Genomic DNA, 20,177 nt, shown 5'->3' with positions numbered 1-20,177 from the left:
TTAAAAATTTTGTTGCATTAGATATGATTTTTGGTCGAAGGAAATTATTACCTAAAAATCTAGTTGGATTTTTATGTTGAACTTTCTTAAATAATGTAATGAATATATTTGGTGCTAATAAATTTTCAATCTTATACATGAAAATAAGGACTTGAAAAATGTTTAGCTGACATACATTAAGAATACCCAGTTCTTTTAGCAATGGTCTAGAATGGGAACATTTGTTCTGTCGTAATATAATCCTACTGGCATGTTTTTGCTGAATGTGCAGTTTTTTTTAATTTTGTTATATTAGTGCTACCCCATGCAATGTTTGCATAGTTTAAATAGCAGTGTATAAAGGAAAAATATATGCTTCTTAAGCAGTTCTTATTTAAAGCGAAACTTGATTCCTAAGCTTTTGGAAATTTTGTTTTCCACTAATTTAATATGTTCTCTCCAAGTTAAATTTTCGTCCAGGAGAACTCCAAGAAATTTCATTGAATATTCTCTTCCTATGTTTACATGATCAATAACTACTCCAGGTAACCTAAGAGGTATTTCATCTTTTTTACTAAGTTTGTGAAAAAAGGTATATCTAGTTTTTGAAGTGTTAAGGGATAATTTAATCGCTTTAAACCAATCAACCAATTTAACCAATTTTATGTTAGTAGTTTCAAAAAGTACGTTTATATCTTTATGAGTAAAGAATAAATTTGTACCATCAGCAAATAAAATTGAATTTAAGAGACTAGATGCTCTAAATATATCATTGATATAAATAAGAAACAAAAGTGGTCCTAAAATTGACCCTTGAGGTACTCCACATGTTATTAACCTGTAGTCAGTATTTCCTTCGTCATAAGAAATATATTGTTTTCTTTCGAAGAGGTAGTTCTTGAACCATGCGAGACATTTCTTATGCCATAATATTTTCGTTTTTCTAATAGAATCTCATGGTTGACTGTATCGAATGCCTTGCTGAGATCAATAAAGACCCGAATTGTATATTTAGTCATATCAAAGGCTTGAAATATCTCTTTACTCAACTGAATGATTGCGTGATCAGTTGTATGACCTGCTTGAAACCCACATTGCTTATCTATATTATAATACCTGTATACGTCCGTCCTTCCGTCCGTCTGTCACGCAAAATGGTAGCTTAGCTGCGCAGGTAGCGAGACGCACGCAATGCGGTATAAAAAGGACGGGCGAACCCGTGGATTTCTCCACGGGCTAACGACTAGTTTTACAAAATATTGTTATTGTTTAACAACGTCGTCCCCAGGGCATCTTGTATCTTTTCTGACCCCGGGACGGCGATACGAACATGGCCCTGGAGGAGGCCTCGTCACGTGACCCTCCAATACACAGTATTTCTGTGTGTAATATTTAATGAGATTTGTCTCAATGTACCAAAGTTTTAATATAACCTTGCAGAGCTAAGCGAGATCGGCCTTTTACGTCACAGATGCGTGCGGCGAGTTTGTTTTGATTCCTCTCATCGCAACACACAAACTTCTCGCATATTGCCCTTGATTGTTTTGTGTAAATGTATAAATATACAATAATGTTATTTAGGCTGCTGTTTACTTGAAGAAATTCAAGCAATTTAGTTATGTGTATTTCACTGAATTGGTTGACTAGCAAGCACTGGGTTGCAAAACTTGTAGCTAGGGGAAACTTGGAAATTAGTAAATGATTTGCCCATCTGAACATAGCACTTCGTTGGTTCTCTAAGGTGCAGATATGGCTACATAATTTTCAAATGTTCGTATCATTCTAGGTGCCCGACTGAAAGTAGCTAGGCAGAAATTTAACCTCATATTAACATTTACATTTTTTATTCATTTTGGCTGAACTTTAGAATTCTCATTTACTGTGAGTTCATATCTGTGTCTGCATTACTGCTTTTATATGATGACAAAGATTTTGCTGTATTTAAACAATACTTAGCTGAAGCTGAATTCAACTATGGTGGACTCACTGCTTGCAGTTATATTGGGTGAAAAAGGATTCAGAAGAGTATTTACTTTAGAAGTATTTTTTTCTTTTACATTTGTGGCCTTAACATTTCCAAAAAGCCACCCATTACTGATAAATTCTGCTTTTTCTTTTCTTAATGACATGTTTTAAAACGCCTTGCAGCTTTTTTATTTTTTACTCAGCAAGCTCACATTTATTTTGTATATACACTTAATTTGCATCTAATTTATACAAAAACAAGGTTTTTTTCTGTTTAAAACATAAATAATTCAAAAATTTTATCAAAAGCATTATGCTGGTTTGAAAATCGAGAACGACAAGTCTGTGTGTGATCTGTTTTCTCGATTTAATGTATCACTGCCTTAATAGTTTAGAAAGAATTGATATACGACTTTACGAACAGCAAAGTATTGCTACCTTGAGAAAAAAATGTTTCGGGAATAATTTTTTGAGGAAATTATTTTGGGGATTTTGGACCAAAATTAGTTTCATAAATTCGCACTTTTTAGAGCTCATCAAAATTCTGCTGCTGTTCAAAAATCGATTTTTATTGATATATACATCTATTTATTGTTATCATTCTGCTTGAAAAATATTTAAAATGCCAAACTAGCTAACCGTGAAGATTAATTCAGTATTCTCATAAGAGCATCCTATCACAAAAAGATGTCAGCAAAGAGACATTCCTTGCAACTAAATTTTTTGTTTACTAGCATAATTTTAGGTTGAATCTTATCTGACATTTCTGAGGTTAGAATAGCTTTTAAAATTTTCTGAATCTGTATCTTGGTCAAAATTGATATGCTGTCAAAACGGCTTATCGGCGTCTTTGAAAAGGGCTAAATTCTGAAACTCAGAATGTATGATGATAATAGAACTATTTTTTGGCTCAATTTCATCAAACCAATCTAAAACCATATCATACCAAATCTCAAGTCAATATTTTAATTTTTACTGAAGTTATGGGACGCTTATGGGACTTTTAGATTTCCCTTTGCATAGACTTAAATCTCTAATAAAGCATACATTGTTGTCTAATTATGTTTAATTTATATATACCTAAAATTACTATTGTTCACAATCACTTTCACACCACTTTTTTCTTGGGATTTGCAATTGCAATATTTTTCACATTTTTTTCGCTTGTCTGTCTTGTTTTGTAGTGTTGTCTGTGTAAGTTGTGTGTTTTGTATTGTCCACGGTGTCTGTCATACTTCGAGCTCTGCTAACTTTGGCAGTTTCCGGGGTTTACTAGGGCAAAAAAATTTTTAATTAATAATGTATATTTATCTCCTAGTAAACTGAAATATATGTTTATTTCATTCATTCATTCATTTATAAACTATATACTCGGTTTAGACTTTTTTTGTGATTTTTTATGTTCACTTCTTTGTAATTTGTATTAAAACTCTTGAGATAATATATCACAGTGGTGAGCTGTTAAATATCTACCACCATCTTCAATACATCCTGGATTTAACCATATGCCTAATTGAGCGCTCAATAAAATTTGATTGAGTTTGATTTTCTGAAATTTCTTCATAGCGTGTTAAAAAAGGCCTAGCAAGAATCAGTTTAAGAAAATCTTCCTACCTTTTTCTCTTCCTCAAAATGGCTTTTTAAATTTTTCATGCCTGGTGTAATTTTATATTTTATCAGATAGGTTTAAAGGTACCCCTTAACAAGTTTCAAGTCAATAACTTTATTTTTTTACTGAAGCTTTTGCAATTTGAATTTTCTTGAATTAGGCCGGATAAATGTGCATTCAATGATAAAATGGCTCCGACGGTTAACCTATTGGCTTTTTATATCTTTTATAGTAACCAAAGCATATAAGGTAATAAAACATGCCCACTAATAACAACCTGATATAATTTAAAACGTAATGTATATATATTTTGTAAAAAAAAAACATTTTCGATACTTTGTGCAAAATTATTTTGTCTATAAAGGACATGGGCGGCAATTTTATGCAACGTCAGTCTTTGCAAAAAGCTGCAAATCAAACCTGGCCACTTGGAAACAAATTGAGTTTCTTTCTTTTGTTCTTACCTTGATAGTGTGTTAGGTATAGTGTGCTAGCTAACAACTTTTCTAGCTTTATTAAACATTCCCAGCTATTGAAATATTGTCATGTAAGCAGTATTACTTTATGATGTCTTATTTTATACTCTCATTGCTTAGTAATGCTTTTTATTAAATTTTTCACTTTAAAAAAAACTTGATACTGCTGATACACCTCCGCCATTTTAAAACGAACAGCTTCCTCCTGTTGGTCACAGACTCGCCGCCTCGCCAAAATGTTTTGTATGACGCAATAATTATTTGACATATCCGCGCCAATCAGGTTTCATATCGGACCAGCCTCCTCCAGGGCCATGTTCGTATCGCCGTCCCGGGGTCAGAAAAGATACAAGATGCCCTGGGGACGAGGTTGATTGTTTAAGAAAGAATAAACTCTGTTGTACATGATTCTCCCTAAAATCTTGAGAAGCAGGGGAGTATTGAAATTGGTCTGTAGTTAGAAAATTAGAAACGATTTGCTTATCTTGTCTAGAAAACTTTAAGATCAGCTTAAGTAAGGAGAGGGCCTCCAAGCGTCAAAGTAGTGAATTCTATTTTGTTGACAGTCACAGTAAGATGACATCCAACGTATCCACTCTGTTCTTTTTCTTGGAGGTATCTACACTCTTTTTATTCTTTACTTCACTCCTGTCGTCTGTCTGCTCGTCTGTCTGTTACGGAAACACAAAATGCGATATATAAAGGACGGGCGACCCCGTGGATCTTTCCACGGGTTGACGACTACTAGTATAAATGATTCTCTCTTTTTAAACAATATAGTTTTTAATAAAGTTTCTTCCGAACGCTTTTTTTTATTTCAGGATTGTTAGCACGGTTGAACATTAATGTCGTCTTTTCTTCTGCGAATTGACGTTTGGTCAAAACACGTCAAAGTTTCTATAAAATGAAAGTTGTTTTTTGTACCTGGATGCATCCGTTATAAATGAGTACAGAAATCTATAGCCCATACTTGAGTTTCAAAAAGAAGTAGCTCATGTTAACACGGCATAGCACGTAGAAAATATTTTCTACAAAGACGAGGACTGAGACGCAAAAAGCGATATTTCTTTCTGTGTGCAATCATAATTTATTTTCTTTACGTATATACGGTGCAGAGTAAGAATTCCCTCTTTTTTGTGAGTTTTTTTTTTCAATGTGTCTTTTGGTTTGTAGAGATTTCTTTTGTTTTTTCATATTTTCTTTTTTCAAGCATAATTTTTCTTTTATTTCAGTTTAATAATAAGTCAATCCTAATCCACCTGAAAATTCATACCTGGAATTTTTCTCTCATTCTTAAATTATAGTAGTCATTGTCAAAATTTTCGTGTATCTATATAATAAAGTTGTTGTTATTATGTCCACCATGACGATGGAAATGAGGATGATCACGAAGTTGACAGGACTTTATTAGCGAAAATTTTGGTGACGTCATAATTGATCTCATTTGCACCCAACAACCTTTCCTGTTTTAACTAATCCTTAATCGGTTGTAACTTCCAGATAATCATCCATACAGTGATGCTTTATTCTGCAGCTTCATTTTTTTTATTAAATAATTTAACGAACGTACTTTTTCAATGTCTAAATCAGAGAAGTGTTTAGGGGTTGTATGTTGACGGTTGCTAAGCACGTTGTTTGAATTTTGTTCTTAAAATCATCTTTAAATCATCTTGCAGGCGCACAATCAAAAACGTATCATTATTAGTCTATAAAGGATCAAACCTGAAAAAAATTACTGTGCAGCTGAAATTCCGTCACACAGTTGTCTTTCTAAAACACCCTCAAGTCTTTCAATAATTTTGTGAGAAAGGAGAGCACCTAAATCGAAAAATTCGGAAAATATTTGATTTCAGTGAGGCTTGTAAAATTACACCGACGTTTGATTTTAATATTCGAGGTGAATTAATGCTCAAAAATAAGAAAAATACATACGCACGAATGCATCCATGTACACAATGTAAAACGTACCTATCTATGGCAAGAAAGTTGCATTTTGTTTTGTGGAGTAAAGTGATAGGGAAATTATTTAAACATGAAACACACTCTTGATTGGGGAGCACTAGATCGTTCCCTTTTTAACTATTTTAAACACACCCGGCATTCTATTTTTTGCGGAATTAGGTGCTGTTAAGTGTCCAACCCATTTTCTTTAAAGAGGAAGGGTTGGATTTGTCGTGTGAAAGGCGTACCAACTAAATATTGTCAACAACAAAATTTGTTTTATCATTATCAATATTAAGAAATTTGGCTTTTCTTCAGTTGTACTTTCTTCAAACACCAAAATAAATTTAATAATTTAAATATTTTACTTTTTACAAACAATTTAAAAATATATAAATTAACATATCTAAAATTTATATCATACAACCGTCGCTGGTTGGCTACTTCTGAGCAGCTTTGGTACGAGCCAGTGGAGCGTATTCCTCAGCAGTGAACGCGCGCAGCCGATACTCCAAAGCGCGTTTTTCTTCCAAATCTTTTTGTAGTTGTATAGCCTACCAGTGACAATCAAAACAGAATTTTACCATACCTTATTACCAACTTACCAATGAACAGGACAAAACTATTTGGCTAGGGCTCGATGTTGGTACGGTTGTCTCTTTTGACGACTCGACTGTTCCCTACTTGTTCTTTATTGACTACCTCGGAAAATCATAGTCACGTGTTTGCTTGCTTACTTTAAACGTGCTATCCCAAGTCAAACTTTAAGTTTTGTTCACGTTTTTTTATGGGATAACTTTTAAAATGAGAGAGAGTACCATTTCTGTTCTTTTCTCCTTTTTTATTTGCTTTCATAAAGATGAGCCGTGGTTTAGCAATTGTTCGTTTTTTAAAGGATTAGAGCCTCATAGTGCTTATAAAAAAGCGTGATTTGTCAGAAAATAGGTATAAAACAAACCCGAGAAAGTATAGGAGAATATGTGAAAATTGCAAGTTTTATGTTTTCCATTTTTAAGGTTCGCCTTTAAAAAACTTCAGAATATTGGCGAAATTTAATTTCGCGACTTGTCACACAAACGCTGAAATAAATAGTCAATTTTAACAAAAAATACATTTCTCTCATTTATCTGAGTCTTTCTGAGGCAGTTACTACCAAGGAATCGTTTAGATCTGCTTCACTCATTTAGAAAATGCTACAATTGGGAGTTTTGTTCAAAGGCACATTCCCATACTTAATGTGAGTGTGTTTGCCAAATTTTTCATACCACCATGAGGCTTAAAGTCTCAAATGACGAAACAACAAGAAAGTTAAAGTAAGACAAGAACAAAGATTACAAAAACAAAATATTTCTCGAGAAATATCTTGTCCTGAAAGTTTGCATTCAACCGATCTAACCGAGTAAGGAAAAACGTGATTTGGTCTTCTTAAGTGTCACTAACCAACAAGTAAACAAAAGTTGAACTAGTAAAGTAGAGAATATAAAGGAACATGGAGCCTCAGCCAAAATTTTATGGATGCTAATAAAAGTAGCACATATAGCGATATTATACGCATTATAAGCTTCCACAGAGGTAACTCTTTACAGCGTAATATTACCTTCTGTAAGTTTGTTTTCGTCATCTTCAACTCCTCTTCAACAGTCAACCCTCCTGTACTTCGTCTGTACTCCTTAATATTGCGCACGTGTTCTTGAATTCGTTCTTCAACCTGCTGATCTCGTAGTCGACGCAAAAGGTTAGATTTATCGTCACCTTCTAAATTTATACTAACATCCTGCGCATGCTAAAAGGGAAAAAAGGAAATGATTTGGCGGAAAAAGCAAAGCTTCCCTTTATATGGGTTGAAGTAAATAACACATCAAATTTAAAAATGTGGATACAAATTAATTTCTTTTCTTTGCCACAACATTTTATTTCGGTAGCCGTCAGTTTAGAACATAATCAACTGACCGTGTTTCTTATTGGAGCAGCTTTTTGCAGATCGTTGCCATAAGGTATGATCACCTCTAAAAAAAGCAGAATATTGACAAAATGTTGGGTACACAGGATAAGATATCAAAAAACTCCAGTACTGACACTACTCCTACTGTCACATCATCACTGCTTACACAGGACCACTACACGTAATTCCACCTTACCACACTTGACACTATCTCCTACTGACACACGACCACAGACACTGCACTATTAATAAAACCATCAAGAAGACCACGATTGACTAAACAGGAACACGATGAAAGCGCCATCGACACAAGAAGTAATAAGCTAACTCGAGACCTGTTGGGGGACCTCCTTTATTTTTACTAAGGAAGGGGGGGGGATCTAAGACCTCTCGGCATACTATGTATATATGTTACACCTGATGCCCTCATCGCATTAAGCACCCATAACTAATTCACTTCTACCATTGCCGCGTAAACAAGCTATAAAATCACTAATTCTCACAGTTGTCTAAATGTTAAATAAACGCACCATGCTTTGAGTGCTTCGTTGTCCGTTGCAGTTGTCGGTTCTTTCTTCTCCACTCGTCCAACATTTGCTTATTTCTGAAACAAATTCGAGTAATTTTATTCTTAGTTAAATTCTTCGCAAAAATTTCGCGAATTCTTTCTCGCCGCGAAAAAAAATCTCCGCAAATATTATATTTTCTTAAAAATATTAAAAAAAACAACCGTAAGAAAATCTTTTTAACCGCAAAAACGTTGAAGAGCACCAAAAATGACAAAAACTCGCACACACTAAGAAATTTGTCTTAACTAAGGCACATTATTTTTCCATACTTCCCAGACCATTTTTTCAATTTTTACTCTGCTCACAAATCACACAAAATTGAACAATCGGCTACCGAGAATTTCGAACGCTTATTATAAAAACATCGCCTACTTTTGTTTTTGTATGATGATGTCAGCTTTTTCATTAAATTTTCGTCTTTCGCTTTTTTCAACCTCTCGGTGATATCTTGCTTCGAAGGATTCTTGTCTTAAATAACCGCTACTCCTTCGGGCTGGTTTTGCAACTAATAAAAAGAGAGAAATGACTTCATACAGCTAATCTCGTTAAATATATACTTTGTTTACATTTGTCTCGCCCATCTATAAGGTCTCAAAACACACCTTGATTAACCAAAACTTGTTTTCGTTGTTTTCGAATTGGTGCGCTAGACAGCTCTCTCTTCCTGAGAGGTGGCACGTATGCTTTCGGTAATGTTACCCTTGCCTTTATGTGTAAGGGATTGATTTGATAGGGTGGAGAGTGTAAGATATCTTCCTCGAAGGAGTGTCGTCGAACGTTGCGACTGTCATGATAAGTTTCAGATATGGTGTTATAATCTAAACGAAGATATTTTATAAATATCGATAGAAAACTGTAACTAAGCTTGCGTGGTGAATTGTAATGAAAATTTGAGATGAATTTTGCAATTTTCAAGGTTCTGAAAAAATGTTACTAACTAGTTGAATTAACAGCCGATTCGGGCTTGGTGGTTCAAAAATAAAGGGGTAAATATAATCGTTCAAAAGCCAGTAGTTACAAGACTTCCACTTAAATCATTAGAGTCGGCATTAAGTAGGAGGAAGAACAAAATTTTGACATAGGGTTTGTTTTTTCAAGATTTTTTTCTAAAATGACTATTTTTCAAAATTTTCCGAAACGCAATTTTTCAAATTCTGCAGGATTTTCCAGGCGCGAGTCACCAAGGCATTTTCTTTTCACATGGTTAGCCTTACTAATTTTTTATTTTAAACTTGCTTACTAAAACATGTTTACTGGTTTTCTCTATACCAAATTGAAAGTCAGAGCAAAGTGTGGTGTAACAGTGACAAACGAAACCATTTCGGAGCAACTTTCAAAAGAACTAAAAGTGAAGATATTATTAAATATGGAAATCAAAAATAAATACACCTTTCCCGAGACTTATTCTTTTGATGTGCCGCAACTTTTTCTGTTGAGTTTTATGAAAAACGGACAACAGATTTGAATTCCTTATCAAAAATGACATAAACAAAGAACATTTCGAAACAATGCAGCAAGTAAACAACCTGCTATTCTAATTTAAAGATTTGTGGCATGTCCAACCTCTTTTTAAAAACGAGGCAGGACATGGTAACTTGAGCATTAAGAAGACTTTAACTGTGATATATATCTAGCACTTTCTGTTGGCGTATCAAGTTAAACTTTTACACATAAATTAAACAAACTATGCTGAATTCAAATATGGTATTCATATTTTACGAGTTTAAAAAAAGTATGACTCATGGTCTCGGGAAAGGGTGACAAAATAAAGGCAAACGTTGATACAAAATAAATTTGTTCAATAAAGCATAAAACAAAAAATTATAAATAAATAATAAAATAAATAAATAAATAAACATTACAACGTTATTATAAATATATGTCAAATGACGAATGTAACTTTTCCTTAAAAAAAAAAACAGGTTATATCTAGAGAGAAGATAGAGAGGCAGAGAGATCTGCAATTTCATAAGGTGCTTACGCCCTTTCTAAATCAGCCATTTTCAAAGTGACATTGCATCTCTCTTTAACAATCCGAACAACTTCAGTATTCATACAATTATCCTCATTCAGTAAGAAAGTATACAGTATATCCTGCTTGGCAACATATCGCACGTACGGACTGGATCGCACCATCATGGGCCACCATGCACTATCGTAAGAACCAGTATAGTAATGGATCAGCAATTCTTTTTCGTTCTTGGCTATATCTACAATCTTACCAATGCAAGGCTGACCAGGAACGTAGTGTTCTTTTTTAATTCTCACTACAACCATATCTCCAAGTTTTATTGGTTGTACAGAAAGCCCATCCAAGTCTTTGTCCTCTCGAAGTTTTTCATTGTAAGTTTTTATACTTACCGGCGGTTGGGGTGATTTTTCTTCTGAGTTTACTGGGCGTTGATCTGAAGTTTGACTTTCGATGGCATTATTTTGATTCAATTTTCTGATTTGTCTACCTGTGCTACGAAATATATCTAACACACATTGTTGCTTAGTAACACCTTGCTTACTCGTCGCGGCGTGTTTTTGCTTTCTCGTTTTCTTTTTTGTTTTGTTAAGCATTTCTTTTCTAAGTGGCACACTTGCTTCGCTTAAACTTTTCTTCAAAACAGGGTTTTTTGTTACTGTCTTCTGTGTTAAAAGCGTTTTGTCACTTAAAAAAGAGTCTGACTTCTCTAATAACCTTTTGCTTCTAAAAGCTGTACAAGGCTTATATTTTATTTCGCTTTTTGATATCCCTTTTTCTAGCGGTTTATTTTCTGTGTCTTCTGCAAGCGTTTTATTCTCCAGAATTGTTTCGTTTTTCTCTGAGTTATCACCACAATCCATTTCTCGCTCTTCTCCTACAAACACGAACGATGGCTACCATTATGGCTCCAACAGTATTGAGTCCCGCACCAACCCCAGGGTTCAGAGTCTGTATTTTAAAGTTTCTGAATCAAAACTGTAATTTATATTTACGTTAACAGCAAATTAGTAAATTGTACCAAAAATATTTCGGACACAAATCAAGCCAATGTGAATCGGCGTAGAACAAGTTAGTGACAATAAAGACTTATTCTCAGAAAGTGGTAAGTTCGAAAGGACTGTTCAAAAAAAACAGCGGGAAAAAAACAGTGTTTGATGGAAAAATTTCACGGATATTAAAATATTTCAACCAATTATGTTGTTATTCTGAACAAATATTTATTAATTAGTTTATTTATTTTTCATTGCTTTTTTAAGGTACGGATAAACTTGTAGACCCATCATTAAAAGATATTGTCAATACAAAAAATAATATATATCAGAGATCAAAATTGAAAAAATCTATTAACTTGTAAACGCTTTTTTTTAATAATTTAACTGAACGAATTACCTTCAAATGGTTGTCGGTCAGTACATAGTACATTGTTACTGTCACAAGAAACATGTAAGTGTCTCCACAGTATGTCGTAACGCATCGTAACTCATGCAAACCTCCATGGGGCTGTTTTAAAGGTAGAGACTTTTTTGGCAAAACATTCTTTTTAGGGTGGAGACTCATCGAAAGAAGCAGTGGTTGAAAAGAGGGACTTATTTGAATCTTAATATTCAAATCATACATAAAACAAAACAAAACAAGAAATCGTAAATAATAAATCAAAAATATGGAAACAACTCTGATTTAAACAGATTTGACAAAATTCATCGAATTTATTAAACATGAAAAGCAAGATTAGCTACCTACCAGATTCTTCAAGATCTTCTGCTTCAGCGTATTTTTCAGAAGAAAGATTATTGTTAAGCTCCGGTGAATTAGCTACAAAGAATATGGTAACCTTTCCCAACTAAACCATCTGAAATTTTTCAGCAAAATAAAATGCAAAAAATGATAAAAGGGAGAATTGCGAGGCTCAAATATTGACATAACTTGATAGCTAGGTAATAAAAGAATTGTCAGGAATGAACAAAATGATGCTTTACACGTACCTTGAACATCCAAGTTTTTAAACCTTTCCTCCAAAGCAGTGAAGTCGCGTAAATATGACAACACAGCCTAAAACGGAAGCAAATTTTCACAAGTACACACCCGAATAAGTTGAACACAAAAGGGATTGTAAAATAGTTTTATAAAGTACAGGAGGAGAAAATTTGTTCGTTATAATAGGCGTTCGAATTAACGGCATCCGAAATAGCACATGTGTACTTTACAATATTTTTCTTTTATCAGGCAACAAAGCAATGCTGTTTCCGACGCTCTGCGATAAGTCGGGAACGAAGTTTCTTTTAGGATTCTACACTACAATGCAACCGATACTGTTGTTGTTTTTTGTTCTAATTTATTGTTAGGAAGGTGTGAAAAATATTTTGTTCCACAAGCTTACACTATAAAAAGTCAGTTCTTTGTGCATATAACATCAACTTTTTTTTAAACTAATAGACCCTTTGCAAATTTCCTAATCATGCCGAGCTCAATTAAAGAGGTCGATACTAAAAATGATTCTTGTTCCTAAGCTCCTTATGGAACCAATACTTAATTTCGTAAATACCTTTGTTCGTTAAGTGTGTCAAATGCGAACCGAAAGTTACCGTCAAACCTTTCATATAACCGAGCTTTCTAAGAATAGCCTTGTTTTCAAAATAATTATTTTCTTCAAATCAAAATAAAATCCAACCAGAATATTATATTGCTTTAAAAAATTCAGTTTTGTCATGATAATTTTGATATTCTATCTAAATATCCTTATCTAAAGAGCATAGAACCATTATATAATTTGGATGACGTCATTTACCGACGGATTTACCGTCATTTATCTCTACCGATTTTAATAAATTATTATAATTTATCAAATTCGGTAGAGGTGTATTTGTCATTCTTTTTGTTTATACATAAGTGTATACCAAATATTTGAAACATCTAAAAAGATGCAAATGATATTCTTTTATTTAGACCAGAAGCCAATTTCATGCACAAAAAAATATCCAGAAGCCTATTTCATACACATAAAAATATCCAGAAGCCTATTTCATGCACATAAAAATGACCTAAAACATGAGGTATCGGAACTTTCAAACACAACAAACAAATTGCCTTCCTTGTCAAATATTATTTAATTCATTTCAACTCCATCTCTATCTTCCTTTTCGATATAAAAACCTTACCTTTGTACCAGATTCAATGACATCTTTTGGAGGGAATTCTAACGGGTTTTTAGCTAAATTTAACCCTGACAAATTTTTCAAATTTCCTAAAAAAATAACGAAAAACACAAAATGTATTGTGGGTAATTATTTCCTAAAGAAGGTATTAACCAGACTAGCCAGGCATTACTACAAATCAGCAGTAAGGACCCTCTTGAATAAATGCCTTTCCTAATATAGCATTCTCTCCAAAAAAATTTTAAAAGATCCTTTTTGACCATATTCTCTGGCAAAGCTGTCTACTCCACCAAGTATACATTTAGACACAAAATGGGTGGGGTGGTTATTTGAATTTAATGTTATTAGTAACTTGTTGCAAATGAAATTGTAACGATTTTCTCTCTCTCTCTTTTACTTCAATCTACAACTATTCAGAAGATACAACCATGGATGAAGGAATATTGTCTTTTTTTGAAAGTTGCCTTGATAATTGATATTTTTCATATTGTACCAATGTCACTTTTTAAGTTCGTTTCCGAAACTTTCTTTTCAGGATATATCCTTTGGTTTGTTATTTAAACGATAGTTTAAATAACAAGACATGAATCATAATATTAGCATAGCTGTGAGGCAGTATATACCGCACATTTAAGGGCATGTAAAACTTTTTCACCCAAAATACAGATGATTTAGGCATTTTGGATTTTTTAATTGATGACTAGCTTGTTTTAAAATTAATACATTGTTGCAGACTACACATTTTTACATGGAAAATACTTTCTCGGTTCAGCGTGAGTGTTTCTTAGACTTTTTTCTAATTTTTTAAAAGCCAGACACTTACACCTTAAAAATGGGTGTCACCATATAAGCTGGTACGTTTAAAATATGTCATAGTAAGTGATTAGTGATTTAGCAGTTGATCTCAGCTTTGTGTTCATATCAAGGTACTTCTTATTGTTGTTAAAGATGAATGTTGGAGGCTAAAATAATGCCAACGTGTGCAGTTTTTTGCAGTAACACCCTTTATTTAATTCAAGATGTTTTCTTCCCTTCTGTAACCAGTCCAGACATTGGACAAAACAAATATCATCATTAAATACCTAGTTGAAGTGGAAGCCTCTCAATGCAATTGTTTTCCAGCAGCAAATTTTTTAAATTCCTAAGACAAAAAATTAATATTATCACTCACATACAAAGTTTCTAAAAATCAATGACAATATAGCTTTTTAAAACCCGATATAATTGGGCCATACATACGTTAAATTAGATATATTATCTGGTAGATGTTTAAGTTTGTTGTGTCGAATATCCAACCATCTCAGTTGGCACAGATTTTCAGCAAAACAGCTTGGCAATTCTTCTAGGTAATTCCTTTCGAGATATAAGTACTAAAAAATCAACAAAGGACTACAAAAAACTAATAGATTTTGTTTTATCAAAATAACTCCATTAATTAGTCTGATATACACAGGCTGAATAACAGAATATATTTAAGGTAATTAGACAAAAATCTTCAAGTTTCGTCTGTGTTGCGTTTTTAAATTATAAACTGGAGTATCAAGATGCAAACTGTTAGTATGGACAGTGCAAGGAGGGTCTAAAACTAAACAGTGACTTATCGAAAAAGACTTTAAACGACAAGTTATCCAGAGCAGTATACATAAGTTGAGGTTGAGAACTCCGCTTACACAATATTGTAATGTAAATATAGGAGAAAATACTAGAGAAAACCTATCCCACTCATGCTATAGACAAAGAGTGTTACACAGTAAATGATGACGATTCTTGTGATGGAATCTAAACTCGTTATCAGCATAAAAATTTAGAATGTTATTATTGTTGTATATTGGCAGTAACCCAAACATATGTGAGAGAATTTTCATTTCAAGTTTTTTAACAAACAAGTTTTTATTATTTTTCTTCATGGTCAGAGCCTTCTTAATTAATAACAGTTTATTTACTTTCTAATTCTCTAACAAAAAAAAATTATTTGAACAATTGTTAACTGAAGTAGATACTAAAACCAGCAGCAACCACCAGTAGCTACCAGTATTTCGAAGTAACCACCAGAGAACCAGCAGTTTATTATCTATTTTGCTTCAGATTTTCATGCATGACACTTCATGACCTAAGAACACCAAATATGATAAATAAAATGGCACCTAGTTTCCTGGGCTCTTTTCAGATACTTTGTGCACTTCCATTAACCCCATTTGGTCCCGGGTTTTTCGAACATACTATGACCGGGGGGGGGGGGGGGGGGGGGGGGGCGGATTCTGCCCCCCCTTAATAACTTTTCATAGGGTTGTTCAAATTGAATCAAACTTGGCACACTTATATTACGTCATAAAAGGAACAAAATGGCGCCAATAAACTTTTGCTTGCGTCAGCACATTTTCTGTGACGTCATCAGAAGCTTGAAAATCGTTAAAAATGCCACTATCTGGTTGAAATATAATTACTTTTGTTCTAGAGCGAATTTTTACATTCTGTTTGAAGTTTCTGAAAGCTAAATAAAAGTTATTTAACATATCTTCCGGTTTTTACATGGATCGGATAAAGAATTGCCAAAAATTGCCCGAAAATCCGTTTTTTTTTCCGATTTTCAGGTAAAATCCGACAAAATCGGGAAATCGGGTTAGTCACGTGTTCAAATTATTCCAAATGATTCTCCTTGATGAAACAAAGTTGTGTTGCCAGTTTCAAGTTCTAAGGATAATCCTAACAGGAGTTATTATATTTTCCCCATTATAAGGATTTCATAGAGATTTTTAGGGGTAGTTTCGAGTAATGGCCAATATCAAAGCCTCTGAAAGGTATGGGACCTAAAAAATTAGCATGCAGGTGTCTAATAGATAAATGTTGAAACTCAGTAAGTATCATAGCCATATAACAAAGCAATCAGGAGTTATTAACCCCCCCCCCCCCCGCACCGAATAGGGTTAACATAAAAAATGTTAAACAACAGTTTTGCAAGTTATAGAACAGTCGTTGTTACCACTTTTAATGGAAAGATATATTATGCTAACAAGCAACGCAAGAGATGTTGCACGACAATTACTGAATAAAGTAGAAACTGAACTTACCCTTAAGTTGTTCTTGTGAGGTCAAAAAATGCATTTTGTTAAGATTAATTTTTTTTTTTTTTTTTTAGCAAAACTCGCATTGTTGAAATTTTAATGAGATAAGGTAGTCTTTACTTAAACTTGCTTATATCCATTACTTTCATGCAAAAAACGAATGAAAAAAATGAATCTCTATCAAACATAATAATAGACAAACTGACTTCAAAAGTATTGAAAGCAAGAAAAGAATCTGAAATTTATTTTATACATGTGCAGAAAACAAACATATGATTTGTGTCTGTGTTTTCCCACAACCATTCATTAACTCATTTAGTTCATTCAAATTTTACTTTTTATAACAGAAGAAAGAATGTCTCATTTTTTCTATTTTGGTTATTATTTAGTTTACAATATTTCAGCGCAATACTTACATTAAATACTTAAAATTTTTAATTTTTTTTTGTTAACTTTGTGTGCGGTTTTAGAACACTACTACAGTCAGTATAGGTTTTTTTTAAAAAACAATTGCATAAAAAGGCACAATGCACATTTTTTTTGAAAAACCTGCTAGAGGTTCATGAACTGTTGCAAACATTACGTCACACATTTGAATTGATAGTTGTGTATACTTCACTTTTATCTGGTGAAGTTACGAATCTTCTCTTGTGGTTACTTAAAAAAACTGCTGGTTCTCTGTTGGCCATTCTATAATATTGGTGATTCCCAGGTGTTTACTTCAATACTGCCGATTAATGCTGGTTCCCACTTGTAGTAAAAGTAAGTGCGTACTGTCTGCAGACTTGTTATTCTAGCGCGTGTGATCACATTTTAACGCTTTCACACAGGCGTAAAACTGAATTGGGTGTTCAGGACTTGATTGCATGTGTAAAATAAGATTATATATCTTTCGATAAAATAGTTATAACACAAGTGGAAATCAAGATAAATTATTTTTAAGGTAACACCCTTCATTTTACGATTATTATATATAATGGTGAAAATATAAAATATAAAATGTAATACTGCAAGACTACTACTACAAAATTGTGGAACATATATAGGAAAAATAATACAAAGAAAAGAAGGCAGAATACGCTTGTTGTTATACCCTTCTTCGTTATGGATTTTAAATAATTTTAATGCTGCAAAGGACTAGAAAATACGGGGAAAAATATACTTGTCATAAGACTCTACTCATTTTGGGCTACAAAGTGTCGCATGTCAAGCTTAGCATAACTTCATGGCATCAACTATAAGGCAACATTTAAAAAACTTTGCAAAAATGCCAGTGAACACCCACCTGGGTGTTTGCGCAGGGTCAAGCAAAAAAGGTATTGGCTGAATTGGCCTAGTTCCATGATTTACGTCTAACTCTGTGATGGTTTTTCCAATGTGAGATCCATTGAAATCATTTATTATGTCTATTTTATATCTCAATCGTAGTTATGGCAAAATCCATGTGCCTTTTTCTATTGGGCAAAAAACAGAAGTGACAAAGCAAAAACAAGAAATTTTAAACCAAAATATAACAATAAATAAAAATTTAATGAGCATGTGCGCACTTTTGTATAGGTAAAAACTCACACAGGGTAAAATAGCTATTAATGAAGACTAAAGATTATAATCTATTTTCTTCTAATTCTTCTTTTAAAAAATCACTAATCTTAGGCGAATATTTCACAAAGAGGATCTGTGAAAGGAAGCACATGTAGTTAATATTTTTTTTATAAAAAATATTCTCCAGTCTGTCTACTTAATTATTATTTAAAAGAAACAATAGATTGAAAATTTGTACTCATACAGCGCAAAAATGGTAAGTTTAGGCTGTCTGTTTTGTAAAGTACACAAACATCCTAAAGGCCCAGAATATCATGTTATAGCTATTCAGTGTTGTTTTCATAAAGAATAATTTCAAGCGAATATTTCTTTTTTTAGATAAATTTCTTTGATCACTGTGGTCTTTTTTTATATTTTCCACCTACAAAAATGCTTGCACATGCACAAAAAACCCCAAATTTTTAACTTTTTGTAAACATTGGCAATTCATATGGATGGTATTATGGCAGTCGAAATGTGCTATTTTGTGCTCTTTTTTGGTGTACGTACAGTACACCAAAAAAGAGCACATCTATTTTTACAGTAAAAAATCTTAATTTAGCAGAACTTAAAATCATAAAAGACTTAAAATATAGCAAGCCAAGTGGAAAATATTAAATAATCAACCCTTAAAACTAGCATATTGAAGAAGAACTACTTTGTTCATCACTAACATACTGCCAAGCAGCGAGCGGGATTCGATCTGGATTCGATCCGCGTTCCCCAGAACTGGGAGCCGCAGACGAACCCACTACACTACGTGCGGCAATATGTTAGCGATGAACTCAGATAGTTTATCCGGATGGTGTGTATACATATAGGTGAATATTTATCATAGCACATCCGTATTTCATTCTCAACAGAGAATGCTTCACCCCGATCAGACCTCTGATCATGACGGGCGAGTATAATGCGTGTAAGTCATATTGAAGAACAAAGTAGTTCTTCTTCAATATGAATCTCTAAAACATATAAAAAAAAAGAATTCCTTGAAAAATCCAGTCTTGTATTATGAAGGTTTGACCACAAAAACATTATGATTACGGCATGTATATACCATTTTATAATGGCTGCTTAATCTCAATACTGACACATGATTGGTTGAACCAGTGTATTTAATATATGAACACATCCGCTAAAGGATAAGCTAACTGAAACTGTGAACTTCTGTTATTTCACACCATTATTGTTTTCCTTTATTTTCCTGAAATAAAAATCTTATACCTAAAGTCTGTCTCATACCTGAAGTAAATCTTTTAACAATAAATTAAAATCAGCAAATGAATTTAGGAAAAAAGAAAAAATTTCCTCACAAACACACAAACACAATGATATACCTGAAGATGTTTTAGGTGATATAACGCACTTGGAATAACAATTATACATTTGTTACTTAAATCAACCTTTCTACTTCGAATATTATTTAAAATGTCTATTGTTAATGGATCTAAGTGTTCGCCTTGAAAATTTTCTTGTTCCACCTCGTCTGCCATTTTGTAATCTCTTGCCCATCTTTGCTTTGATTACCCATTCGCGTGTTACCCGCGGAAATGAAAGTGAAACTGTTTACAAAATTTTAACTGACTGGCTATTAAACATTTTTAATGCTTGAAATCGTTTATCCTGTGACAATTTTAATTGTGTTTCAGACTTATTTCGTTGTTCATGTTCCGTTCTTGTGACTACGGCATTTTCGCGTTTTAAACTGGTTTAAAATTTTGGCATGGGTATTAGGTTTCTTAAAATTCAAATTTCGTGTTCCGTGTACACTGTTGTCTTCTGCCATTTTGCATTCCTGGAAATGAAAGCGAAAACAAAACACGTGAGAAAACGTGCTATTAAGGGTGGCTCAGCTTTACCTGGCTGTCTAGTTAGAGAACTAGCTAGTGATAAGTACTTTTTTAAATGCCAATACTTTTTACTTTTGTA

The 20,177-nt window shown here is 33.2% G+C and overlaps 1 protein-coding gene across 2 annotated transcripts; it reads right to left on the bottom strand.

Moving 5' to 3' along the window:
• Positions 1–6,243: 6,243 nt before the first annotated feature.
• On the bottom strand, positions 6,244–20,126 carry LOC130647726 (leucine-rich repeat-containing protein 27-like). 2 transcript variants are annotated; one of them, XM_057453692.1, is made up of 12 exons: positions 19,586–20,055; positions 14,845–14,975; positions 14,688–14,746; positions 13,609–13,694; positions 12,436–12,502; positions 12,194–12,265; positions 9,084–9,299; positions 8,854–8,986; positions 8,443–8,516; positions 7,921–7,976; positions 7,568–7,753; positions 6,244–6,524 (listed from the first exon to the last, which is right to left on the bottom strand). In XM_057453692.1, exons 1-12 carry the CDS (start codon positions 19,739–19,741, stop codon positions 6,411–6,413), a joined length of 1,350 nt encoding a protein of 449 aa, XP_057309675.1. In that variant the 5' UTR covers positions 19,742–20,055; the 3' UTR covers positions 6,244–6,410. The 2 variants fall into 2 exon arrangements, with proteins under 2 accessions (XP_057309675.1, XP_057309667.1); XM_057453684.1 differs by lacking the exons at positions 6,244–6,524; positions 7,568–7,753; positions 7,921–7,976; positions 8,443–8,516; positions 8,854–8,986 and adding an exon at positions 9,722–11,327 and having other exon boundaries at positions 9,181–9,299; positions 19,586–20,126.
• Between the last annotated feature and the right edge of the window lie 51 nt (positions 20,127–20,177).

Source organism: Hydractinia symbiolongicarpus, chromosome 1 (genome assembly GCF_029227915.1).
Source record: "Hydractinia symbiolongicarpus strain clone_291-10 chromosome 1, HSymV2.1, whole genome shotgun sequence".
Taxonomy (NCBI): Eukaryota; Metazoa; Cnidaria; class Hydrozoa; order Anthoathecata; family Hydractiniidae; genus Hydractinia; species Hydractinia symbiolongicarpus.
Note: the sequence above shows the minus strand (reverse complement) of the source record. Positions and strands in the feature narration are given on the sequence as shown.

Coding starts and splice junctions, on each gene's coding strand:
- LOC130647726 (XM_057453684.1), bottom strand. CDS start 19,741: ATGGCAGACGAGGTGGAACAAGAAAATTTTCAAGGCGAACACTTAGAT. Junction 14,747..14,844: donor GATAATATATCTAATTTAAC/GTATGTATGGCC, acceptor TTTTTGTCTTAG/GAATTTAAAAAATTTGCTGC. Junction 12,266..12,435: donor TAAAAACTTGGATGTTCAAG/GTACGTGTAAAG, acceptor TATTCTTTGTAG/CTAATTCACCGGAGCTTAAC.